General features: G+C 45.2%; 1 protein-coding gene across 13 annotated transcripts in view; it reads right to left on the bottom strand.

Moving 5' to 3' along the window:
* The window catches only part of Sec16b (SEC16 homolog B, endoplasmic reticulum export factor), a 53,956-nt gene that overhangs the window by 13,422 nt on the left and 19,796 nt on the right, over nt 1-20,738 (bottom strand). For all 13 annotated transcript variants that reach the window (XM_063272652.1, XM_063272658.1, XM_063272660.1 and 10 more), the window contains 10 exons: nt 20,360-20,504; nt 19,605-19,756; nt 19,189-19,250; nt 17,165-17,300; nt 16,477-16,707; nt 11,649-11,746; nt 8,892-8,973; nt 4,224-4,341; nt 2,558-2,669; nt 776-881 (listed from right to left, as the gene is read on the bottom strand). In XM_063272652.1, coding sequence (XP_063128722.1) covers nt 776-881; nt 2,558-2,669; nt 4,224-4,341; nt 8,892-8,973; nt 11,649-11,746; nt 16,477-16,707; nt 17,165-17,300; nt 19,189-19,250; nt 19,605-19,756; nt 20,360-20,504 — 1,242 coding nt within the window. The remainder of the gene's footprint in view (nt 1-775; nt 882-2,557; nt 2,670-4,223; nt 4,342-8,891; nt 8,974-11,648; nt 11,747-16,476; nt 16,708-17,164; nt 17,301-19,188; nt 19,251-19,604; nt 19,757-20,359; nt 20,505-20,738) is intronic.

Here is a 20,738-nt window from a genome sequence, read left to right as displayed (position 1 = left end):
CAGAGCGGTGAATGGGAGATCGGGGTCTTGGAGCCTGTGCCGTGGCTGGAATACTCAGCACAGAGACAAACTACCCCGGTTTTAAGGCAGTTTGCTGCAGGGCTCCACTGAACGTCACACTCCACACCAGCAAGAGACGTGAGAAAAGGCCACGGGGTACCAGGTCTCAAAACACATGGGGGACTAGACTGGAGGAGGACACGACGCCAGCATCAGACACGATGGACATAAGGTAGCAATGAGATGCCAAACAGAGGGGCTGAGGGGAGAGAAAAGAGACTGGCAGTGTGGTTGCCACCTACACAGCTGAAACCCTGAGAGGAAAGAGAGAACGGATGAAAGACAGAGCAGGAGGGAAGCTCCTTGAGAAAAGGGGCGTGGTCAGAGGTGAGCAGTCAGTGGGACCGGATGACTGTGGGAGCTGAGGAGGAGCTGAGTGGAAGTGCCGGGAGAGAAGAGCCCAGGGCTACAGAAGCAACGTAAGGGGGAAGGGGGGCGAGGGCAGAACTGCAGCAACATTTTTCCCTATGGAGTGAGGGAAGAGCCTCCAGCAAAGTCCTCTGAACCATTTTGCTTTCATATTGTAAAATTCTGACCTTCCGGGAACATAAAAAGAAACCCTAAGCCTTCCCAAACTCCCACTGAAGAGGACAAATGCAGGGGATGACTTGGCCAGTTGTACCAGGGGCCAAACAACAAGGCTAAGAACGTGGCTCCCCACAACCTAAACACAGCATCGCCGGTGCCCCACCCACACACACCCGGGGTCAGTTACCTGGAAGGACGGGATGAAGGATTTGGGGCGGCCCAGCATCTGGCAGTACTCGAAGATTTCCGTCCGCTGGATAGCCTCAATTGTTGCAAATTTCAAAAACTCTTGACTAAAAGCAGAGAATAACAAGAGCAGAGGTGAGGCGGGCATGCTGCCCGCAGGCAACTCTGCAAGAGGAAAGAGATGGTGATCCCAAGATGGATGCACTTCCTCCTTGCCCTCCATTTCTTGGGTTTGGGAACTAAATGAAAGTGCCAGCCATTCTGGAAGAGCCAGCTTGTGAGGAAGAAGTTCTACGCCTCCCTTAATGTAATATGAGACACTGCACCTCTCCCTCTTCCACATCCTGAAAACTAGCTCCAGCCCTCAGCCCTCCCGCCTGGCATGCCCCAAGAAAGGCAGAGCAGCCTGAGCCTGCCAAGAGCAAAAGATTCGGAAGCTGGAAGCTGTGTAGTCCAGGGGCACCGCAGATGGCCTGGCAGAGAATGGGGAGGACAATCGAGCCAGAAAGAAATGACAGACCCCACAGGAAGTTCAGTCAGTCAGTGAGGAAGAAAACCAGGTGAATGTGATCTCTTTCTCTTTCTCTCTCTCTCTCTCTCTCTCTCTCTCTCTCTCTCTCTCTCTCTCTCTCTCTCTCTCTCTCTCTTTCTCCCTCCCTCCCTCCCTCTCTTTCTCAGTCTCCCGCCACAGCTTACCAAGTGTCCTACATCCCAGTCACCCGAATATTTCCAGAAGCTAACATAAACATGGGAGAGGAGGCATATTAACCTAGGTACCTTTATGGTCATATTTGACCTGGATAGGCTTCCTTGAGAAGACTGTTATTCTGTCTGAGCCCAGGCTCTCAAGAGAAGAGTCCATGAACTCCCATATAGCTACAGTGGCAGAGGGCTGGGGACATCAGCTACAACTTTGGCTCCTGCAACCTTACCATCTAGATTCCAAGTCCATCCTGATGGTACACCTGAGATGCTACCTTAGACAAGGCTTTCAATCCCTCTATACCTGGCTTCCCCTGGTGCATTTACCTTTTTATAAGGCAAATCTGTAACAAAGCAAACAGTGCAAAGGCCCTGGAGCTCTGCATCTCAGAAATGTTTTCTTTCTCTCTATTGAAACATGTCAGTAGCCATGGCTGGCTGGTTGGCTGACTGGCTGGCTGGCTGACTGGCTACTGGGTGGCGGGCTAGCCTAGAATTCAATGTGCTGCCCAGGCTAGCACTGATCTTGCTACAATCCTCCTATCTATCCCTCTTGGCTGCTGGAATTCTAGGAGCACAATATCGTGACTGCTCAGAAATCATAACTATTAAGGAGAAAAGCATAGAAAGATTCAGAACAGTGAGGATCACCCAGGGCAAGCTTATCTGCTTCAGTTCACTCCTCCGGGGTTCTGGGGTTCTTGGGGGGGGGGGGGGGGATGTGACTACCAGAAAACAAGTGACCAATGTTGAAGGTTCCGAGGAGCTTATATTGAGGTAGTATGAAGGGCCCAAAAAGTAGGCTTCTAGAATAAACTCAGGGCCGCCCAAAATATAGTATTTGCAAACTTCCTCTTTTTGTTTTTTTTCTGTCATTTCTGGTTGTGGAGCTAGGCTGCCACCCAGTGGCCAGAAGAGTGCAGTGCATACCAAAGGCACCTACAGCACCAAAGGCCCTCTGGTGGCGTGATGTGGCACCCTCTGTTCACCTTGCCTAGACCAATGCAGAGGAGGAGCCAGTGGTGGCTCCCAGCAAGGGCTAAAGCAACCCATGGAAATCATCTTTGCAGATGTGGCATACCTGTGGTTACTGCCCACCAAGGCCAGATGGTCTGTCTTCACCGTATAGTGGCCGAAGGGCACGTGAGCCATGAGGTAGCAGAAGTGAGATGCCTCCACAAGCCCTTTTCCAGCTGCAGGAGGAGAACAAGAGCCCAGACGTGAAACACAGCCTGTGGGACCCACCGTCTGAGTAGAGCAGATAAATAGTGGACCCCAGGGTCAAAGAGCAGAAACCTCGTGAGAATAAGCCAGGGGAATTCTCATGGTACCTCCGTCTCCCTCCCCCGCATCAGCTTTTTTGACCTCAGATACCGCAGTTTAGTTCTAACCAGCCTCAACCAGGATACTGTGAGCTATTGCACATCCCCCTGGTGGGCTTTTCATTGGGGATTTTCTAAAAGTCACCGTCCTTCCTGAGGCTGAGAAGCAGAAGAGACCCCTGTACCTAAGTAAAGGGGGACATCACAAATGGATTTCAAACATCCTCGTGGGGTGTGGCTGCTTCCTCTACTGCGGTTGGATAATTGAAGGCTTTTCCTGGGCTCATGAAAAAATTGCATCAATTACCAAATTGTTCCTGGTTTTTAAGTGTTCTCCAAACATTTTCCACTACCTTAAACTTGAATTAAGTGGGTGTGACCGTTAATTTTCATTGTGAACTTGAATAGAGTATCTTAGGAAATACCGCTGGGCTGGGTGTGGCTTCGGGGTGTTTCCAGAGAGGTTTAACTGAATTGGGAAGACTCTTTTGGAGTGTGGGAGGCACTATCCTCTGGGGTAGGATCTAAGAGTGAATGAAAAGACAGGGAAGGAGGGAACAAGCTGAGCCCCATCACGTATCTCTGCTTCCTGACAGTGAATACCAGGCTTCTGGTCACATCTCACCCTCCTACCCTGATAGACTGTGTTTCCTGTACCTGTGAACCAAAGAAACCCCCATTGCTTAAGTTGGTTTTGTCGGCCATTTTGTCACAGCACAGCTAATACAGTGGGTGACGTACCGAGCACAGAGTCTGATGCTAAATAAACATGGATTCCCTCTCAGGCAGGCAGCTGGGTGCCATCCCTCGTCACAACCCTACACATATGTCTACTTCATATGCCCAGACCACACTTGTGGAGTAGCGATCTGGATAGCCCTACAGCCGTTACATACTGGTAAGGCCCTCTTCCCAGACAGATCATAGAAATAAAGACGGAGAGTCACCAAGGTGGCTTAGGCAAAAATGGCATTTCCCATCTGATGGTCTACAGCCACTGAAGGCCCCGAGGCAACAGGAAGTGGCTTGCCCCTGTGTTAGCTCTAGGTACAGGAGTCTCACCCGTAAGTAGAAAATGAAGAGGAAGCTAGACAGCAATGGAAACACAACACTCCCAGAGGGAATTCTGGGAAATAGATGTGGAAAAGCAAACAAAGACAGCAAAGGGAACTCTGGGAAACCGGAGTTGCAAGATCCATGTGCCTTTCCCTGGAGTTTCTTAACCAGGAGGCTAACAGTGTCAAAATATAGTTATGAAGTAACAACTAAATCATTTTATGGTAAGGGGGGGGGGTCACTACAGCATGAGGAACTGAATCAAATGGTCCCAGCATTAGGAAGGTTGAGAAACACTAGGAAACACTAGACTAACGGGTCAGTCATGGAAAGTTGCCCTAGGGAAGGCATGAGCTGATTTCTGCTTACCCAGGGTGTCCCCCATGCTGACAATCGCTCGCTGGTACAACTCTGCGTCTCCGGCCTGATTTGACAGGATCACAGCCAAATGGGGCCGCCAGTCTCCCCACTGTTTGTCTCCACAACACTGAAAAATAATGAGGAATTACAGAACCATTTAGCACAGCCCAGGGTATAGTTAAGAAGGCTGCTGTTTATAGGTTGGTATGGAGTTCAGGGAATGTATGTTATGCTATTGGTGCTATTATCCACTGTGTGTGAGGCCATTACTCACTGATTCTGAGTTCACTCTGCCTGAAGCAGCAGGTGTGTGGCACAGAACAAGTTGGTGGCCCACACCTGCAAACCTAGCACTCAGGAGGCTAAGAGAGCATCAGGAGTTTGGGACCTGCTTGGCCCAGAGTAAGACCCTGTCTCAAAATAAAACTAAAAAGAAGGAAAATAATGTAAACATACACATACATGCACATACAAGTACACACAGAGTCACCTGCACATACAGAGACACACAAAAATACATACACACACTCACACACAGAGACGTAGAAACATAGACACAAAGACACATATACACAGAGACGCAAAAACATACACACAGACATACAAGCACACATATAAAAAACACAGACACACACATATACCCATATATACATAAACACACACATACACACAGACAGACACACAGAGACACACACAGACACACAGATACACATACCCAGACACAAACATACTTATACATACAGAAACACATACACAAAAGCACACAGACACATACAAACCCATACACACATGTACATCACACACAGATACATACTAGTTATAAAGGTGATTTTTTTTAAAAGATGGCATTATTATCTTACTAATTTTGCAGTTTCGTCCCTGTGCCTTCACTTCAAACATCTAGAGACAACCTCCTCCCCATATCCTGCTGCCCCCTCCCAACACTGCAAAACAACTCTGGTGTTTTAGCGAGAAAGGGAAAATGAAAGATCGATCATCCTTGCCCAGGCTAACCCGGCACAAAGGTCAGGGGCTCTGGTTGCTCACAGGATCTTACAAGTAGCTAGTGCTTCCTGGCCCTTCCATACATGGCAACCTTCACAGCGATGCTGTAAAATTACTTCCTATTACTACTTAAGGAACGAGATGATCAAGCCAGCTTTCAAATGCAGTGGCCGTGGACCCCACCAGGCAGCAAGAGAAAGTCATCAGATCTGTAGAATTTCAAAGCAACCCAGACACATGGCTCTTTCCTCGTGTTCAGATTTCACCTGTCTTAGAAGTTAGTTTGTTAGTTAGTGTGGAGTTAGTTTTTGTGTAAGGAGTTAGATGCTGGCCCAGTTTCATTCCTCTGCATGTGGACATCCAGTTTTCCCAGCACCATTTGTTGACAATGCTTCCTTTTCTCGGGCTTATGTTTTTGGAATTTGTGTCAAGATTAATAACTGTGGTTTCCTGTGCTCGTGTGTGGGTCTTTGATCTTGTTCCATTGTCCTACATGTCTGCTTTTGAGCCAGTACCATATTCTTTGTACTACTGTGACTCTGCAACATACCTTAATATCTGGAAAGATGATCCCTTCAACATTGTTTTTATGCTCAGATCGTTTTGCCTATCTGGGGTCTTTTGTGTTTCCACATGAATTTTAGGATAGTGTTTTCTATTTTTGCCAAGAATGAGGTGGGGATTTTGATGTGGATTGAATTAAAATGTAAACAGCTTTTGGTAAATTGGTTATTTTCCTGACACTAGTTCTATTAATCCATGAGCGTGGAACATATTCCCACTTTTAATGTCTTTTTCTTCGGAGGTTTTAAGTTACTCCACCCAAGTCCTGCCTCATAGTAGCGGTGTGAACTCGAGCAAGTCTTTAATTTCCCTGAACCTTGGTTTTTTTGTCTCTAGACTAGAAAGCATCATTTCTACCTGAGAAGATTCCCCATGACAATAAAATGAGACCATTATATGAAGCACACAGCACAGTTCTTCACACTTGGTTTGCACTTTACAAATTTCCCAATAGGCATGAACACACATTTGTGCGTACACACTTACAGATGAACACAGCACAACCTCGGAAGAGGAAAGGTAATTTGCAAACAGTCTACATCAATCCTGTTACACAGAGAGAGAATGAAATTGACGGTAATTGCTAACACTTAGATTTCCCAACTACTTATAATTATTGAATGTTTATAATCATCACAAGGAACAAGTGATGCTTTATCTGACTCCATGTGATATTTGCTCCCTATCTATCTCAACAACACACGTATGGTATATAGATACAGATATAGATAGATATAGATGATATAGATAGAGATATAGATAGATAGAGATAGAGATGATATAGATACAGATATAGATACAGAGATATCATAAGGTGGTCATAAGAAGTCATCAGAGTAATGGTGGTCTCACTTTATTTTATGACAACAGCTTAGATCTCGAGCCACACCCTAGGCTAACCATTTCTTCTGCCAACAGCAGCAAACCACAAGGACGTTGCTGCTCTCACTTAAACACATAAGCCTCTTCTTGCCGGATCTTCAAAAATGTAACAGAAGGGGAAGCTTTTCTACAAAAAGGAAATAATCTTGGAAGTCGTCCTCTGTTTCCTCTCTGGTTTGGAGAAAGACAAGGGTAGTCTCAAGTGTAAAACTAATTGAGAAAGAGAGAGGGACAGAGGGAGAGAGAAAGAGAGAGAGAAAGAGAGAGAGAGAGACAGAGACAGAGACAGAGACAGAGACAGAGGCAGGCAGATAGACATGACAGACAGACATGACAGACAGGGACAGCAGAGAGACAGTCAAAGTCAGAGAGAGAGAATTCATTAACTAATTTTCCTGATGGGATAGAAATGCAAGCATGGGGGCTGGTGGGTTCAGATATTCTCTCCCATAATTCTATTGGCTGGTCATCAAAATCTCCACAAAGAGAAAAACTATCATTAAGTAGCAGCCAAGTCTGCCCAGCAGTAATGAGCAACGTCAAACCTAGACATGGAAGGAAACCCACATCTGTTGCTTCTTCCGTGACACTACCCGTGTAGAAGAAGGGTGGCCTTGTATTCAGTGTGAGAGTTCTCACACTCTAGGATCAAATACTGGCACATTGCCTGCAGAGCCTTGGTCTCTCATCGCAGAGCAGGGGAAATTAGCTAACACTGCCTCGTCACTGAGGTCCAATGGACCGCAGGCTGATTATATCACTTCCTCCATTAGGTGCTTCGTGACATGACGCAGCTTCATTGCAGTGCTGAAGCTTCCATTCAGCTGAATTGTGAAGCATACCCTGTCTTCCAACTGGTTTAATGATGGGGGACAGAAGGCATCATTTCTCTTTGCTTTGCTTTTCTTAGAATTATCTACAGTAAGAGGAGGGTCAAAAGGGGGGGAAATGAGACATTCGTTTTCATTAAAACCAGTTGCTAGCAAAAGCCCAAGCTTTAAATATAAGCTACAGCTGACAAAAGTCAACAGAGATTGAATGGAGATGCATTGAGCGGGAACAGGGATAATGAAGCAGTACTTCTGTGAGGCAAGAACATAGACTGAACATAAAGGAGCTCAGGAAAGAGATGGCACCGAACAGGAAGAGACAAATGTGACCTGCAGAGCTTAGGAAAAGAATGGGGGAAACATTAAAGAAACAAAGACAGAAGTGTTAGACCACAAGAGCCAGAGACCCTGGGAGAAAGACCGTGAAGGACAGAGACTGGGGCAAGAAAAGGAAAGACAGGAGTGGGCAGAGAAAAGAATGAGGTGGAAAAGAGCAAGAATATTTTTAATTTAAGGAAAAAGGAAAGGCTGGGTATGGTGGCACATGCTTGGAATCCTAACACCGGCCGGGAGATGCCAACAGGAAGACAGGAGTTCAAGATTATCCTTAGCTACATACTGAGTTTGACGCCAGCATGGATCTCAAAAGCAAGATACCTATATTTCTATAATTCACATGTTTACCTATAGTTTATATGTATGAAATATACATATTCATTGAACTCCTAGAAATGAAACCAAAATAAATACTGGAAAATATAATCCAAGAAAGTGTTCCTGAATTCTAAGATATGAATGCGTACATTCAAAAGGTAAGCTATTCTGTACTCCCAGAAAAACAAACAAAAAACCAACCCTAGTAAAGCTATTGGGGAAAAAAAGAATACATTTGAGCAAAAAGATAAGGTCTGTTCTAGTAGAGAAGCTCTCAAGTTTTCCTCAGCCATATTCAACTCCAAAAGCACAAAGCCTAATGTGTCCAGCTCTGGAGACTGATGTACAATGGGTACACTTCCCTCCAGGAGCAGAAGGGCAGCCCAGCTGTGAGAAGTCTGAGAAACAACAGCTCTTGTCAACCAGGCACTGTGGGAGAGGCAAGGTCTTTGGAGCCAGACAGACCCGAGCCAGTCATGACCTTACTCCACACTGAGCCATTGTGCATCTTGGCACCTCCGTTTCTGTGTCTGCAAAGCAGGGATAATAACTCTCATCTCCATTCATGAAATAAAATACTGTGTATCAAATCATATGTGGGCCAAGCACATTGTAGATAATTAATAACTATCATTCATGCTTCCTCTTGAAAGGTGTCGCTACTTTCCCAAGCAGTCCCCAACACCCTACTCCCAACCCTTAGGAATCTGTGGTAAAGAAGGAAGCCTGTGACGGAGAGTACCGTGGCTGCTTGTGGAATCCTTCCTGACATGAGCTGGAAGAGGGTCTGCAGAGGGTCATTGAGCGCCAGCGTAGTGGTGAAGCTGTGAGAAGAAAGGAAGAGTCAGTGGAGATCAAGCCCAGAGGAGACCCGTCAGCAGCACACAGGCCTTGAATACTCCACTTGAGAGGAGCTTCTGTTTTGAAACAAGGCTTCTCTCTGCTCTATTGTGCCTTCATGGCCTTTGGGGGAAGATCAGCTGCATCTTGACTGAATCACACACCCTGAGCAGACTTCGCTGGTCAAGGGTATTTTTCTGTATTTTTGCCCTAATGCCTTAATTCTTGGGTAGTCCCTTCTAAATGCCTTCTGTTGGTGAGCTGTCTACCCACATCTCCAGGTTGTCTGCGTAGCCCAGCAGTAAACCTAGAAGCTCTTCTTTATGGGTCCCTCCTTCCCAGCTTCCTTCAGTTCCTCCTCACCAAATCCATCCACCAAGCATCATTTTTCTGGCTCATCTCAAGCTGGGTCTGTAGAGCTTTGACTCACAAGCACTAAACAGTCATTTTCAATAACCAAGGAGGCATGGAAGAGGGACCAGAAGTGATCCTGCTGATGACAAACTATGGGATATGCTTAACAAGGATATAATAAGCTCTATAGCTGATTCGAGATTTAAGCATACTCAGTAAGAGATATTTTTCACAATTCACTGAGCCCCATCAAAAATCAATGGCCCAAGGCAAAAATCTGTAGCAGAGATGTAGCAGGGATGTGGGAAGTTCATTTCCAAAACCCAAAGGGAAAATCGTCCCTCAGATCACCATCTTTTGCTTAATAGCACCCTTGCCATGGGAGCTCTGCACACTCAGAATCACAGACAGCAGCATGCCCACCACTCCAGTCCAGGGCCACAATGGTTGGAAGACCGAATTGCTTGTCCCTGGGAAGATGGAGCTGAAGTAATACAGAGTCTCACTGAGACCATCATGAAGAACACACCACAGAGAGCGTGGCAGCCAATAGGAACACAGACAGAACTTAAAGCAGAGAGTATGGCTCCTTATCCAACGGCCCAACAGGACTCAGGGCCAATTCAACCTGAGTTAAGCTGAGAGAGTTGCCTCTGGAACATCTGTGAGCCCTAAAAGATAAACACACACACACAGCGTCTTTCTCACACTCTGACCCAATCATGCTCCCACAGGAGACCTCCACCTCACGCCTGTCAGCTCTGACGTGGACAAGAGTGTAGAGGACTCATATGGAGACTCTTCTACAGTGTCCATCTAGACCCAACACCTCCTCTTCACATTGGTTCCCCACCGCTATCTTTCACCCCACTTACTCCAGGCTACTGGTCATGTGCCTTGCTTCTCTCCCTATCTCATTCTGACTTGGTCATCCTCCCTGGTCTGCCATGGCTCTTGGTTCACTGTCCAGTGTGAGTCCTTACTAAGTATACATCTACCAACATTCCCAATCAATGCCTCTTCTACCACAGCTCATGGTTCTACCAGATCATGTCCTTGTTGGCCTCTCAGTAGCCCCAGGCTCATTGCAAGGTCAAGCCCTGAACACTTTCCTAAATCAAAATCCCTTACTTAGCCTTCAGGCTCCCTCAGCTACACTTAAGCAACTACTCATTCTTCCTTCACTAATAGAACCGTCTAAACCATCCCCTCCCACAGAGGACACCTACACTGTAGAATATTCTCAATTCTAGGAAACTCTGGTCCTGGGAAGTATTGCCCAACTGTTTCATTCCATTTAAATGAGCTGAAAGAATGCTTCTTTGCCTAAATTATAATAATCTAGGGACCGTAAGATTGCATAGCAGGTAAAGCCATTTGCTGCCAAGTTTAGGTGCCCTGGATCTATAGGAAGGAAGAAGAGAACTGACTCCCACAAATTGTCCTCTGGCCTTCACGGACCACTCTATGACACATGCATACACACAGGCAGAGAGACATACACAATAAATAAGTAAGTAAATAAAGAAAGAAAGAAATGTTTTCAAATGAAGAACCTTGAGAGCTGAACATGTTTATAATCCCAGTACTCAGTACGCCAAGGACAAGGAGAATAAGAAGGAAGAAAATAGGAGAGAAGGGGAGAGGAAGGAGGAGAGGGGATGAGAGGAAGGAGGGGAGAGGAATCGAGAATGCTATACCCATCTCAATAAAGAGAACATGGGCAACTGTGTGTTCTCAATGCATTTTCACTTCTCCCCTACATACACACACACACACACACACACACATATACACTCATACACTCACACACCTACACACACATATACACTCACACACACACATATACACTCACACACATACACACACACTCACACACCTACACACACATACACACACACTCACACACCTACACACACATACACACACACACATACACACACACTCACACACATACACACACACATACACACACACCTACACACACACACCTACACACACATACACACACTCACACACTCACACACACCTACACACACTCACACACCTACACACACACTCACACACATACACACACACATACACACTCACACACCTACACACACACTCACACACATACACAAACATACACACACTCACACACCTACACACACACATACACACACTCACACACCTACACACACACACTCACACACCTACACAAACATACACACCTACACACACACACACACACACACACACACACACACATTGCCTTTGCAAGAGAGGTTTATCTACTCTTCTGGTCTTCGTAAGCTAGACTCACCCACTCATGACCCAGTTGTAGGTCCTTGGATCCATCTTACTGGCTAGGAACAAGGCATGGCCCCACAAGTGGTTCTTCATAGCCCATTCCAAGGCCTCCTGAGAAGCAAAACACGGCATTCAAAGTACCTTGACCATTTTACCAAGTAAAACAACCAGTTTCCATACATAGGCATTTCTGTATCCCAAGCCATAGAAAATCCCAGAGAAACGTAGAAAATGAAGAAGGAAGGATGGGAGCATGGGCTCCCCTCAGCGTGCTGCTGTTCTCTGCGCTGTCCACTCCTCCAGCCATCACCCATGAGGACATTGCATTAGCTTTTCCTCAAACATGGCCACCAAGTAGTCTCATCCCTTCGGTCTAAGTTACAGAATACTTTAAAAACCTATCTACCAAATGTGAGGAAATGAGTTCATCCCAGAGATGGAGTCTCAAGGTACAAGTAGGAAAAAATAAATGTATTTTTGCAGCCCTACTAAAGGACAGTGCCCTTCTTAACAGATGCAGCAGAGGCAAAATTTCCCTTCCTAGGCACCAAGCTGGACATTTGCCCCCCACACTGCCTGTGAGCTTGCCTGAGTCCAGGGCTGTGGCATGGGAATGGCAGTGTCACCCCATAAATCCATCACACTCACTCCTCAAGTGCCTCACCCCATCAGGTTTCTGGAATGGAAAGGACTCCTGGAGAACCTTGGAAAGCCTAAGCTAGAGATGGTGAAGGTCACAGCATCCTCAGTCTGGGGATGTAGAAGAGGGATTACCTACGGCTCATCTGTGTACTCAAGTGATCAACTACTACTGAGCTCCAGCCGGTGCACGCGGGAGCTAGCCTGAGAACCTAAGGCAGAGACTGCTTGTTAACGATCAGGCGCTCTCACAGGATAAATTGGTAAGGTGGGTTAAAGTTGCAAACTTCAAAGCACACACATAGCTTTGCTTGTTTAATTCAACTTATAGTTGAGGGTTAGAACTGCTATTACTAGGTTCTTTGATAGAAAATAAAAATGATATCTGGCAGAAAGTCGCTAATGGGCTAATTCTACCTCCATGTAGCAAATATCTTTATCACCCCAACACCCCATGTAAGCTTATTGGATAGAGAAGGCAAATTTAATCCTCATATTTTGGGAATTCGGCCTCAGATTCAAAGCAAGTGAGAAGATGGCATTAAAATAGTTCTTCAGCTTGCTTTAACTATTTCATAATTCTTTTTAATTTGTTTTTAAAAGAAGTGACTGGTTTGGAATTGTCGGTTGACTCAAGACTCTGCCTGACTCAAAAATATAATTTATGAACAAGAACTTGAGACCTTATATCAAGGTTGGCAGGATTATTAAATCCCAGAAACAATACCTGAGTCAAATATGAATAAAGGTATCTCGATACCCAGCGCCTCATCCATCACCGGCAGTCACCCCCACCGCTCCCTCACTCCCTCACTGACTCTCATCTGTCTCTCAGTGTGGTGAGGCTCCCAGAAGCCTGCTCCGGCTCACGCTACCCAGACTCAAGCCCCACACCTAAATCTAACTGCCCAACCTGTAAATCTGTAAAACAAAAATAGAAACACACGTTTCCATGGAGATAAGTCAGATAATGCACAGAAGAGATTGAGTTAGTGCCAGACAGGTAGAAAATAATTTTTTAATCTCTGCTTTTGTTATTGTTGTTATTATAAACATTGTTCATCTTTCTTGATTGAAAAGCTCAAGACTTATTTATCCTCTGTATGCCACACTGGGTGAGAAGTTGTTCTGTGGATAGTTCCTTTTATTACTTGCTTTTAGTTTTTTATTGTGCACTCTTTCTGAGGGTGTCAGGTTAGAAATGGAGTTACAGGCGATTGGAAGCTGCCCTCAGGGTACTGAGAATCGAACCTGGATCCTCTGGAAGAGAAGCTAATGCTCTTAACCATTGAGTCATCTCTCCAGCCCTCTATAGATATTGTTTTAACCGAATAAACGAATCACTGGCAAAATCAAAATTCTCTGCTATATAATCACTGTATAAAAAATGTCTGTAATTTGATATCACCACCATGTCATGTTAAATACAGAAAAAAGTATCCTTTATAAAAACTAAGATAAAAGATTAAAATATCAAAATAGGGACGAGAGAGATGGCTCAGCAGTTAAGAGAACTTGCTGCTCTTGCAGAAGATTCTAGTTCAATTCCCAGCATTCATATGGTGGCGTATATATCTATGTGTGTGTGTGTGTATGCATATATATGCACACACATATGGCACTCATACATGCATATACAATAAAATAAATAAATATTTTAAAATGTCAAAGTCCCAAAAGTAATTCAACCTCACTTTTATAAATTATTTTAAAAATAGGGGAAAGCTAACTACGACACACCCTGGAAAAGAAAGACTTGCGGTCTGGAATAGAACATATTAAGGATAAAAAGGGTGCAAGCAATTCAGCGTGCGCTGACAAAAGGTTCTACAGGAAAAGGTGGGAAAGGCCACAACAAGAGCTGTTGCAGGTGAAAAGGTAATTTCGTTCATAGTAACGGAAGTGCGATTGTATACACTGAATGGTACCTTTTCACCTCTCAGATCATCACAGATCGCAAGTGTGCAGACACGTTGGTGAGGACGTAAAGTAAACGGTTTCACCCTTTGCTCGTGGAGCTAATTGATGCATCTAAAGAGGCGACTTTTCAATATCTATCAAAATTATAAACCCCATACCCTTTGACCACACTTCTGCTTCTAGAAATTTATCTTACATACGTTCTTTCGCAGTGAACAAAAGGACAGGTAATGCTCTGACTCGGGGATAAAAACACTGTGTGTTCTACACAAAGCCCCATGTGCCGAAGGCTTGGTCTCCAGCTACTGGGAGGTAAATGGAGCGTGAGGGCTCTAATTTCACAAGATGGGAGGCAATGTATATCTTGAAATATAGCAAGTATAACAAAGAGCGGGTACAGCAAAATATTCCTAAAGCCAGATCCAGAGTGCTGCCTGTTTGGAGACAGTGCACAAGCTCAGAACACTTGCTACCTTTTTAATGATCAGAAAAGATTTTTAAAAAAGAAGAAAAACATTTCATTACATGGGTAGTTTGAATACATGTACCCTATCGACCTCAAAGTTTACCATCTAAGATATCTTGTTAAATGAAAACTAGGAAATCTATGAAGAAAATGGAATGGGGCTATAAGAAAATAATTATACATCCAAACTATATCCTCAGATACTTTTTAAAGACTTTGCTTTTAGCCATGTGAGTGTGTGTGTGTGTGTGTGTGTGTGTGTGTGTGTGGTGTGCCTGTGTGAGTGGATACAGTTTGTAAATTCACGGAAGCCAGAACCCAGAGTGTCTAAGTCTGGAACTTGAGTTACGGGAAGTTTTGAGCTGCCTGACATGTGTGCTGGAAATTGAACTCAGGATCTTTGGAGGAACAATACACATTTTTAACCACGGAGCCATCTTTCTAGCCCCTGCAGCTATTTTAAAGAGACAAATATAGTAGCTGGGGTTGGAAATCGTCCTCTGTTACATTCCTATCACCTTCACAGATTTTTTTTAACTAAATCGATTTGATTTTAATCGTAATTTTTAAATATTCCAATTTACTTTATGACTTTTATAAAACATGAGCACAACTACAAAGTAAACGAGGCAACGGCCTCCAAACATTCAGTGTTGACAGGCATGTCTGAGCTCCAGTGACAGGGATATTATTTATTGACAAGATTTCCATAAACTAAGCTGTTGTATATGTGAAGATACACAAATGCAGTATTTAGCCTGTTAATTCCTAGCAAAATGTTCAGTCACATAACTTATAATGAGTAACAAAAATATAAATTGTCTTAGTGTCCAGTAATAGTGAATTTTTCACTATTTTTTACAATTTTTTAGAATTATTTATTTTTTCATACGTATGAGTACACTGTAGCTGTCTTCAGACACACCCAAAGAGGGCATCGGATCCCATTACAGATGGTTGTGAGCCACCATGTGGTTGCTGGGAATTGAACTCAGGACCTCTGGAAGAGCAGTCAGTGCTCTTAAGCACTGAGCCATCTCTCCTTCTCTGTTTTTTTTTTCTTTATTTTTAAATTATGTGTATGGGAGGGGGGGTACATCCACAATGATTCCAGGTGCCCATTTAGGATAGAGGCTGGGTCCTCATGGAGCTGGAGTCATAGTTGATTGTAAGTTGACCAACATGGGCACTGGGAACTGAACTCAGATCCCTCTAGAAGGATAGAGACATGATGAACTACTGAGCTACCTGTCCAGCCCTAGAATGTTTGTCTGCTTGACTGTAGAGCACTTTGTCTAGCATGTGCAAGGCACTGTGTTAACTCCTCGGTGCTATAAAAATAATAAAATTGCACCACTTGAACATATTTAATGCTATTAGGGTGTTTTACCATGTGATATGAAATGTAAAAAGAAATCAGCAATTATCTATGTATTCTTTAGAGTTGTTTGTTTTGATACAGGGTATCCCTTTATGGTTAGGCTGGCCTTCTACTCAGTCTTGCTTACTTTAGCCAAATGAGTGTACCTCCATGCCTGGCATATTTATGAAACTTAAACGGATTCTTAATGGGGAAATTCTAGGAGTGAACATATTAAATGTAACAGGTGTTGTCTTTTAAAGGTAGGGCAATGCGAACACTGCAGGTGGGAAGAGCGTACACCTATGTATTTTTATTTTTCTTGCTTTAACTTTCTGATCTTTTCACATGATCTGAAAGAAGTTGTATTCTGGCCATATCATTGGAGGAGCGGGAGACAGGGTGAGGGATGGTGGTCTCTCATCGGAAGGAAGCCCGAGGGAAAGGCTTTCTCACCTTCTTCCTTCCATAGTAGAGCAGATTGGTGAATTTCTCCACGATCTGCGCAGGCGTATCCACGTTGAGGGGAATCTCCCCAGTGAGCAGGTTGCGAGTCCCAGAACTCAGCACCGGCCAGTCCTCGTCAGTCAGGTTGATGAGGTTGGCTACAGGGGGCTGCCTCTTGTACTTCTCCAGCTTCTTGCAGTCTTGCATCAGCAGCTCGGCAATGTCAGACCCCACCATGGACTGCAGGATAAAGAGAATCACCCTGGGGGATGCTCCAACTGCTCCCCAGGCAGGTCCCAGGCTGAAGAAGGAAAGTCAGCAGGGCCTCTGCCTTGTTTCTGAGGCAGTCATGAAAATACACGAGAGATCTTTTATGGGTGACTGAGTTTCAAACATCAGCTTCACTATCGTGGGTACTCTCTGCCTGTCGGCAGCGATAAAGTTCTTTGGAACCTCTCGCGACTCCGCAGGCTGGTGCAATAATTCAAGGACTGTAAAACAGACCCCAGCCAGCAGGGGGCACTCTCCAAGAAAGGTTAGCACTGGCACACCAGCGTTGGCACTGGAGCACACCTTACCTCGGGGCAACAGTGCTATGAAGAGACTGCTTTTCTAATTGTGCTATACACCAACTCCCACGAAGACTAAAACTTCAGCCCAGCCTCCATCTGCCCCCTATATCAAAGCAGTGACTTACCCCATTCTGTCGACAAAGGAGAACCAGCAGTTGCCAAAGCAGAGCTGAGTCCCTGCTCCCTGGCGTCTCAGATTTGAGACACTGAGCTGCTTTCTTCTGACAAAATGTCATGATATCCACCTTGTGTATGTCCTCCCTGTGGGACGATTCAAGAAGTAAGGCCCGAGCAGACTGACTCTCCCTGTACAGGAGCCCAGGCTCCCGGTACAATGAAGTAGCTAACACGGCAGCAGCATGACGACCCAGGACTGGAAGTCTAGAATCACAAGATCATTTTTCTCCCTGCTGAACAGGAAGGAGTTTCAGAGATTCTCTTGTGCATCCTTCTATCTTTTAAGCGAGGGGAGTAAGCCCAAAGACCTTAAGCGACTTCTCGGAATGGCACATAAGGGCTGTTTAAAGTCAGACAAGACCGGGTCCATGTCTGGATTACACAGACATCTCACTTGCTCTGTGCCTTGGCGTCATCACTACCTTAAGACAGGACTTTTTAAAAAAGCTGCCTGCATACGAAAAGGGATAAACAAACTGTATGGCATCTATTAAATAAGTGCTCGTTAAATGGACGTTATATTTTGCTCAGAAACATTCACCAAATCAGTGCCAAGTGGGTCTGGTATCATACTATTAATATACAACTTAGTTCCTTGCAAACCTGTAAGACAGAGGGTTGGGGGTGGGAGGTTGGTACCTAAGAAATGATCCTTGAGATTGTCCTCTGATCTCTACATTTGCACACACATACATGTGTGAGCACGTGTGCACAGGGACAAGCTTCAGAATAAGATTAATTGTACAGGGACTGGAGAGATGGCTCAGCGGTTAAGAGCACTGACTGCTCTTCCAGAGGTCCTGAGTTCAATTCCCAGCAACCACATGGTGGCTCACAACCATCTGCAACATAATCTGATTCCCTCTTCTGGTGTGTCTGAAGAGAGTGACAGGGTACTCACTTATATAAAATAAATAAAATCTTTTTTAAAAAAAGATTAATTGTACAAAGTAGTCATGACATTTAGTGGCCCTCATATGAATAAAGTCTCGCAGCCTTTGGAGTGGGCATAGTGAGGGCTATGTCACTTCTCAAGGGAAAAACTTAAAGAGGGCTGAGAAGCCACTACTAAGTAGGATACCCAGCACGCTGGACGTCTGACACCCACGTCTGGACTCATCACAGCTAAAGCCCACTAAAATGTGGCTGAAATGCTAAAGCAGTTCCAGTTCATTCCTGCAGAGGGCAGACGTTCACAGTGTCAGGGAACTGGAAAACTCCGCTCCAGAAAAGCAGTTTGAAGACAGTTTTCCCAGGCTGTGTTCCATTTCCCCACTAATCTCTAACAAGCACTTGGAACACTGAAGCTTCCTACGGTCTAACCTCTACGAAATGGAACTGTTTTTAGACGTTAACTTGTTAAGCTTACTTTCCTTTCTGCCCTTCAAATATGAACGAGCTGGCCAAAAGGACTCAACTCACCTTTTTTCTACCTACTGGCAAAGAGAAATCTGTTTCGAATAAAATAGATGTTTTCTTCCCTGGAAACCAAGACCTGGGCAGGAAGATCCCTCAGCTTTCAAAAGCCTTTATTTGGGAGTTGTTGACATAACTTAGCTGCATCAGAGCAGTTGCTCTGAAAGCAAGAGGACATGAAATCAAATTCCAAACACCCACATAAAAGCCGGGCATGGATGGATACCTGTGTCCGTAAGGCCAGGGTTGGGGGACAGAGACAGGCATATCCTGGGAGCTCAGTGGCCAAACAGCCTAGCCAAAATGGCAAGCTTTAGGTTTAGTGAGAGACCCTGTCTCAAAAACTAAGAGAACAAAAGAAGATGAGGAGAGAGAAAGAAAACAGTAGATGGGTTCTACAGGTGTATGCATGTGTGCACCTTCACATATGTGTGCATATGACACACACACACCACACACACACACACCACACACACACATTCATGCACACACACACACACACACACACACACACACATTCACGCACACACCCTTAACAATGCTTTCAGTACTTTACCTGATGAGGGGCCCTGGGAAAGCTCTCATCTCCTCTTGATCCTCAAAATCATTAAGTATAACCTGGAGTAGAAAATAAAATTAGGTCCTCAAGATTCTTCCAGCCAGTACCCACCAGTAGAATGGAGTCTCACATCCAGGGCTTTGGTTTTATGGTGTGGCTCAGTGCCTTGTGGGGAGAGTTATCCTGTTGAAAGATGAGTCACTAGCATCTCAGGGAAAATGTAAATCTAGCATCATCACTTCCTTCAGAGAAAAGCCCACCCATTCTTGCCCACAATCTAGGGCACACGTAATTCAATTCCCCCTCCTGGAGACTCCCAGCCTCAAGCAAAGTAAGTGAAAGCCTGTGCAAGTGAGCTGAGCGGTTGAATTGAGCAGAGGACTTGCATCTCCGAGGCCCACCATATTGATTACCTCCATGCTGTGCACTTCAACAAGGGCCGTTTGTCCATCAGCAGGAGAGTTGGGGGACACACATATCAGCTGGCCTCCTGGCCCAAAGCTCACAGACACGTGGGGAACGTAGAACCTCATGGGTGCCTTGGGAACGGTCGCTGAGGTGTCATCTGGACAACAGACACACGTAGACATTGTTAGATTTATTTTCAGTGCTTTTTAGTTCATACATTTCTGTTCAAATTCCACCTGGGCCAAGGTGAGAAGCTGGGCGGGATACTTAGTTAGAAAAAGTCACACTCAAGTCAGACTTGACCCTCTAAGAGTAGGTCAGATTATAATGCAAATGGCCTGAATGCTAATGCACTCACCTCAGATTCTCAACTGCAGCCAGAGGATGAGCAGCCTCTGCAGCCAGTATTCCCGTGCATGCAGCAAGCCTCCAGACCAGCATTCACACTTGCTGCCTCACCTCACTCCACCCAGTCCTCCCTGGTCCTCATTCCCTTCACGTGTTGCCTGAAACCACTCCAGAGTGCCTCCTGGCCCAACCTAATGATGACTAGGAGCAGTGTTCCCTTCTAAGAGCCAGCTATCGGATGCATGCACCATTACTAAAGACAAGGCGGGAAAACGATCCAAAGTTGGCCTCTCTGCCTGAGAGACCTGCGTAAGCCAATAAGGTATTCCTGGTAACACAGAAGGGTGACTTCCCACGTGGCCCAGCCTTTCCTTATCAGAGTTAACCAGCTCCACGGCCACTTGGTACCCACCAGCTTGAATAGGCCTCCAAGTTGCTGACACCATAGGTTCATACTGCTCAGGGGCCTCGGTCATGTACTGACTGAGCTCATAGCTACTAGAGCTGAGCCCAGACTCGTGCTGTTGGAGAAGGTTGGATTTGCTGGTCAACGATGGCTGAAGGGGGAGAAAAGAAAATGAAATTACAGAGGAAGGAGTTCCAGAGAGCTTGCTTGTCCTCCCACCTCCAAGGGCTCCTTCGAAGACACAAAGTTCAAACTTCCCAGTAAGCACAGTGACACAGCGACAGTGGATTCACAGAGAGAAGAAAGCATTCTTTCCACTCTATCCGGTGGAGCATGGCCCAGTGGGCTCAAGAGACCTAGAATTTGAATTTCAATTTCTATTTCC

This window comes from Rattus norvegicus, chromosome 13, assembly GCF_036323735.1.
Source record: "Rattus norvegicus strain BN/NHsdMcwi chromosome 13, GRCr8, whole genome shotgun sequence".
Taxonomy (NCBI): Eukaryota; Metazoa; Chordata; class Mammalia; order Rodentia; family Muridae; genus Rattus; species Rattus norvegicus.
Note: the sequence above shows the minus strand (reverse complement) of the source record. Positions and strands in the feature narration are given on the sequence as shown.